The 6562-nt window shown below is 51.3% G+C and overlaps 1 protein-coding gene across 1 annotated transcript; it reads left to right on the top strand.

The window, feature by feature from the left end:
- Positions 1-3118: 3118 nt before the first annotated feature.
- NCS57_00976800 (uncharacterized protein) lies at positions 3119-6562 on the top strand (the record flags this gene model as incomplete). The annotated part of the gene is made up of 4 exons (XM_053059530.1): positions 3119-5838; positions 5897-6016; positions 6066-6172; positions 6222-6562. 4 exons carry the CDS (start codon positions 3119-3121, stop codon positions 6560-6562), a joined length of 3288 nt encoding a protein of 1095 aa, XP_052911601.1.

Below are 6562 nucleotides of genomic sequence, written 5' to 3'. Positions count from 1 at the left end.
TGGTCATGTTGCTGACTTAGGCACTGGCCATGTTGGTGCTAGTTATCACGATACTGAGGATGCCTGTTGAACCCTGGCAAGATGTATAGAGCAGAGACTTCACTCGTATAAATAGACGTCGAATATAGTGTCTGTGACTTGAATATCAATGAATAGTGACCAAATACTGCGTTTTAACAGTTAGAAATAGCTTATAATAGGTAAAAAAAAACTGTCCATTGACCTCGTTTGAGGCCAGAGTCTACCTAAGGCATCTGCGCATGTAACTCAAGCTGAATACGAGCTCTCATTGTAAATTGACGACGAAAACTAGTCATAGCTGTAAGTTCGTCTTTTATGTCGCAATTAAGCAGGAGTCAACTCTCTACCCTACCGCTGCAGAATTCGAGCTCGCCTTGGCCACTATGCCCCTATACTCAGTCTGAAGCCAGGCGCCAAGGCTGGCCACCAAGTTGACATCTGCCAAGTTCGTCCCCAATTCCTCAGCAGCGGGGCAAGCCGCCTCTGGATCGTATATCTCTGTCCCCAGAGAAAGAAACGCAGTAATTAGGTTGCTCACTCTTTTCAGCTCGCTCAGAATGAGAGTATTTGTCAAGGCCGTCTGCAAGTCATGGTCATAGCTCTGAAAAGTCCCCACAGTGATAGCTGTCGGAAGAACGGATACCCCCATCTGTTCACTAGTAGCTCTAGCACCTAAGCTGCTGAGTGAGTCGCCGCTGGTTGATGACGAGGTTGAGCCCGGTGCCTCGGGCGTTGGTGGGTATGATACCCCTTTGCCGTTTGTGTTTGATATGGCTTGTTTGTACCAGAGTAGAACTCTAGATACGATAGAAGCGTACAGCATAGCTGTGTGTGGTAATCGCGCACAAGGGCACTTGAGAAGCAGTCTCAAGCGCCCTACCACGTCGCGGTTGCGCGTCAGAACTGAACCAAGGTCCAGTGTGCGTGCCGGCACTCCATCCGAAATAGGAGCCGAAGGGTTGGCGCAATACAGCCGGCGCATGATGTCTTTGGACTCCTGTGTACAAAATTGGCGTGCCGTTGTAGTGGGTGGCGTTGTCGCTATTGAGCTTTCGGCGGGTTCAATTATCGCTGGGCTTTCAAGGCTATCCAACGAAAGCCAAGGTTGGAAGACGTCGTGAGAGGTAGAAAAGGGATCATCAATGAGCATGCTAGTCTCAGATAGGCCGAGCATCATGTCGAGATTGTCCTCGGTATTGCAAGTGAGGCCAATTTCCGGAATCTCCGGCATAATGGGGCTCGGCCGGACCTGTGGAGGGCTTGCAAGCCTCCGTCGTGGAGGTTTCCCAGCCTTTCTAGAGATTCCATACACGCAACCTAGGCCTTGCGCGATGCAGCGAGAACAAGCAGGGCGGCTACGATCGCACTTGGTCTGGAAGATTTGAGGTTAGTCAGCCACTCTGCACGACTAGGAGAAACGTGGCGCACCTTTGCTTGTCCACAGGCATCGCAGCTGGATCGGAGTTTGGTCTGCAGTCGCGGGGCTCGATTGTGAGGGTCATGCTGAATATTGGACATCTTTGGAATACGATGAGTCTTAATTCAGCCTCGGGTGATGATGTCGACGTTGAAATTTGTGAGCTGACAGATGAGATTTGACTCATTTGCATTTGAGTGCCGCTTATCCGGAGGATGCCAACCAACAGACCGGCTTACCCATGTCGGCATTGCGGGGCCAAAGTGTCTACTGAAGAAACTCTTCATGGCTCCAGGACATAGAAAAACGCCTTGAATACTTGGTTCGAGTTGAATAAATCTCTGATGGAGATACTGGACACTGACTGCGACTTACAAGAATGCCTTGCGGCATGGTTAGATGTGCTTGGACCAACACGGAGTGAGGAAATACCCGGACCAAGAAAAAAACAGGTTGGATCAAACTTGAAAGCACAATACGTTTAATAGAACTTGAGGTGAAGCAGGTGATGCCATTGATCTCCTGTCTCAATCCTCTATTGCTCGTCCGCCTGCACCACTGTAACCTGCAGCTTCGAGTCCACACTTTAAACCGTGCTCCTTCGATATTTATGCGTGTTGTTAGCTGTTTTACCAGAATATTGACGCAAAGCATCGTCACTTTTGTGGAGGGTAGCCCAGGCTTCTCAACGCAGTCGACGTGGCTTTGCTTGAATGAGCGCTGATTTCTGGACGACTCGGGACTCTCTATTGAAGAAGGGAAACCCAGGGGAGGTAAATAATAGCTCTAACAAAACAAAGAGTCGGCCTCACTTGTGCGGGCAACGTAGGTGGGAAGTAGTGGCAAGGGAAAAGGGATTTGCGGTGCGTTGGCAATCCAACCCATGTCTGTCCAGGTTAAATCAAAGGGGGAGGGCGAGGTCCGGGGCCACGAGTACCCGCGTCGGTCCGTGTCGATCCGCCCCGGCCCGCGAGACTTGATTAGCATGACGCCAGGGTGCAGCGCCTCACTAGGTATGATGATGTCTCCAGCCTTTGACTGCTCAACTGCATGGATTGGCTGGGTCTCAGTGACACTGCAGATGCAGGTGATCTTTGAAGCTCACCGATGCGGCACCGACAATCGGACCTAATATCGGCGTTGTCGACACGGAGCCATCCCGTCTGTCTAGGCCTCAAGGGTCCGGGCTATGATATAAGAGGCATATAATAATCCGTCTAAGATTATAGCTGTACTCCATACCTCTATGGTTGTCCTTAGACGCGAAACCCTTCGTGCTAATCGTGCGTGATCGAGAGGAGGTGGTCACGACTAGGCTCATAACTTAAAAGCCATGTCCCGATCTCAACAAGCTCCCCATTTCCTACTTGCTCAACGATCTACAAGATTCGTAAAGCTTGCCATTGAATTGGCTCGTTTCTTCCCCGCCTTCCCCAGATCGCCGGCGCGGGGCGAGGCCGTGTTGCCGGTAACGGCCGGGTAAGGCCGGCCCCCTTCAGGAGGCCACTCAGATAACTTCCAATCATGAAAGGTCAGCAATTGCTACGAGCAATGGAATTCTGAGGGTCTTTGCCGATACCGGAATAGTTCTCTGTTTCATGTACTCCACATTACACCATAAAAGAGTTCACCTTTTAGTGGATAGCGTAGTTTGCTTAAGAACTGCATCCCATTGTCACCATGCCCTTAATCGACGATCAGAGAACCTTCCAGGTTGCCCTATTACCAGGTGATGGGCAAGGACCTCATCTAGCTTCCTATGTGGAGCGCACCCTAGACTTGATCCAACGAGTCCGCCGAAACGTCTCATTCAAGGTCTCCAGGCATGACTTTGGGGGTGCAGCCCTGGCCGCAGGTGCCGGAACTGCCCTCCCTTCAACGACACTTGGTGCTTGCCGACAGTCTGATGCTATCATTGTCTGTGGCTGTGGTGATCCGCGTTATGGAATTGAGCCAGAGCAAGGCTTGTTAGCGCTGCGACAAGAACTCGATGGCTGTGTCAACATTAGGCCAGTCAGATTCCCTTCATCTCAGCTAGTACAGCAAAGCTCCTACAAGCCCGAAGTAGTCGAGCAGCTAGATATCACATTCTTCCGGGATCTCACCAGCGGCGTCTATTATGGACGTCGGAAAGAAGCCGGAGACGATGGAGAAGCATACGACACTACCCCCTACTCTCGACAAACAATTGAACGGATTGCACGGCTAGCAGGTACTTATGCCATGCAATTCAGCCCACCCAAGCCGATTCACTCTATCGATAAGCACAATGTCATGGCAACATCACGGTTATGGAGGTCCGTCGTGGCCCACGTCTTCGAACAAGAGTTCCCTCAAGTCCCATTACGCCATGTCTTAGTGGATACAGCGTCAATGATCCTCTCTTCCAATCCGCTCAGCCTGAACGGCATCATTCTCGCCGAGAACATGTTTGGAGACATTCTGTCTGACCAAGCTGGTGGAATTTTGGGATCTCCGGATATCCTAGCGTCTGCTGCCGTGTCTACCATCCAACGAAGCAGCTCCAGCGGAACGCCTGGAATCTTTGAGCCCTTCAACCTCAAGCCCGGGGGGGAAACGGTGAACCCTCTCGGTAGCATACAGGCAGTGGGCCTGATGCTTGAACTATCCCTAGGCCTGGCTGCCGAGAGTGAGGCCTTATCTAAGGCAATTCGTCGGACCTTGGACCCCATTGAACTGGTCGGATCGGATACCAGAACAGTGGACCTTGGCGGCTCAGCAACAGCGGACAGCTTCATGGATACTCTGTTACACAACCTGGATTACTACCTCGAAGCACTCAACTCTTCCGAGGCTGCGGTTGTGCAGGCGATTCCATCACTACCTGCTACGTCCAAGTCCTTTAAAATCCCCTCAGAACGGCATCCGATGAGTGTCATTGAGAAGATCCTCACTCATGCTGGCGTCGGCCTCACGAAATCTCATGTCGAGCCGGGAGAGATGATTTGTGTCAAAGTTGACTGGACAGTTACATCGGAACTGCTCTGGGCTGGCATGGAAAAGACATACGACAAAATGGGAAGACCACGCCCCTATCGCAATGATCGACTGTGGCTGGCTGTTGACCATACTGTTGACCCTCGCACAAACCATCAGCCTAGACAAAGGGGTCTCATGGCAAAGGCTGAGCGGTTTCGACAGGAAGCCAAGATTATCGACTACTTACCGGCCAACACGAGCATCATGCACACAGACTTCACACGCGAGCGAGCACAACCCGGACGCATCGTCGTCGGAAGTGACTCACACACTTGCTCAGCTGGAAGCATGGGATCTTTTGCAATTGGATTTGGCGCAGCTGATGTGGTGATGCCCATGGTTACTGGAGAGACCTGGTTCCGGGTCCCAGAGGTTTGTAGGATCAACTTTGTTGGAAAACTACCCTTTGGCATTGGCGGCAAGGATGTTATACTTCATATCCTCGGTCTCTTCAAGAGGAACACTATTGCGTTCCAGCGTGCCGTGGAGTATGGTGGCCCGGGACTGAAGGAGCTCTCGATGGATGCAAGGTTTGCGATTGCAAACATGACAACTGAGGCTGGTGGCATGGGTGCGTGTTTTGAAGCGGATGAGGAGACCTCGGCATGGATTGCCCGCCGACGACAACCAGAGCATCGAAAGGGCGGCCTTTATTTCCGAGCGGACCCTGACGCGCGATATGTTGAGGAGAGAACCATTGATCTCTCTGAGGTCAATGTGACCATGGCACTATACCCAAACCCGGACGACGTTGTTCTTGTCTCAGAGAAGGCTGGGATGAAGCTAGATGGATGCTTCATCGGAGCCTGCACCACAACCGAGGAAGACTTGATTGTTGGTGCCCTGGTTCTCGAGGCTGGTCTCCGAGTGGGCATACGACCTGTGACTCATGGAAAGCGCAGAGTTACTCCTGGTAGCCTTATCATTATCAAGCGCCTTGAGCGACATGGGCTCTTAGAGATCTACAAGCAGGCGGGGTTTGAGATTGGTGCCCCTGGATGCTCCTACTGTGTGGGAATCAACGATGTTGACGTTGCCAGAGAAGGCGAAGTTTGGCTATCTTCACAGAACCGCAACTTCCGAAATCGAATGGGCAAAGGCAGCCTGGGTAACATTACTGGTGCGGCTGCTGTCGCCGCGTCCAGCTTCGACATGGTGGTGAAAGACCCCAAGCACTTGCTGGACCAACTGGACAGAGATAAGCTGGAGAGGATAGTGAAGGGCTCCAGGAGTAGCACGGACATCTCAGTGGTTATCAGTGAGCCTGAGCCGCAGATTTCGTCTAACAAGACACCAAGCCTTCTCAACGGCAATGAGCCGAATGAGCCTGCTTCTTCGACACTGTCAACTTCGCGAGTCGTGCGGTCCAAGGTTCAAAGGTTTGGAGAAAACGTGGATACGTAAGTAAACCCTCATCCAACACTCACCCGAGCTCGGGCTAAGGAGTAATTGCTATAGTGACGCTATCATTCCTGCGGAGTTCATGCCTGGTATCGACAACGCAGATCTGGGCAGCCATTGCTTCCAGTACTACCGCCCAAGCTTCCGAGACAAGGCCAAGCAAGGATCGCGGATCATGTAAGTTTCCGCCACAAATTCTCTATGAGTAGATGCTTACCCCTTGTAGTGTGGCGGACCATGGCTTCGGTAGTGGGTCATCCCGCGAAGACGCCGTGAGAGCCTTGCAAGGTGCTGGAGTGGAAGCAGTTATTGCGAAGGGCTTCGCTTTCATCTGTAAGTTTCAGGCTTGGAAATTTACGACGACTATGCCTAACACGTCTAGATGAGCGGAATCAGTTGAACATGGGCTTATTCAATATAAAACTGCAAGATCCAGAGTTCTACAAAATCGCACAAGAAGACTCGGTGATTACGATAGACAAAGACAACAAAAAAATCTACATTGAAGGATATAAGAATGCGTTTTATTATCAGCAATCAGACATCGAGGAGACTCTGCTAGACGCAGGAGGTGTGCTGCCTTTATACAGTCAGTTTGGTGGCAAGGTATTTCGGCATATCACCATGCCGAGGGTGAAGGGAGAAAGAAAGAGAAAGGAATTTGGCAGTGAATTTACGGCGGAGTTGTTGGACTGTTCACAGCCTTCGACCTTTGAGTGGTAG

This window comes from Fusarium keratoplasticum, chromosome 7, assembly GCF_025433545.1.
Source record: "Fusarium keratoplasticum isolate Fu6.1 chromosome 7, whole genome shotgun sequence".
NCBI classification, from domain to species: domain Eukaryota; kingdom Fungi; phylum Ascomycota; class Sordariomycetes; order Hypocreales; family Nectriaceae; genus Fusarium; species Fusarium keratoplasticum.
Note: the sequence above shows the minus strand (reverse complement) of the source record. Positions and strands in the feature narration are given on the sequence as shown.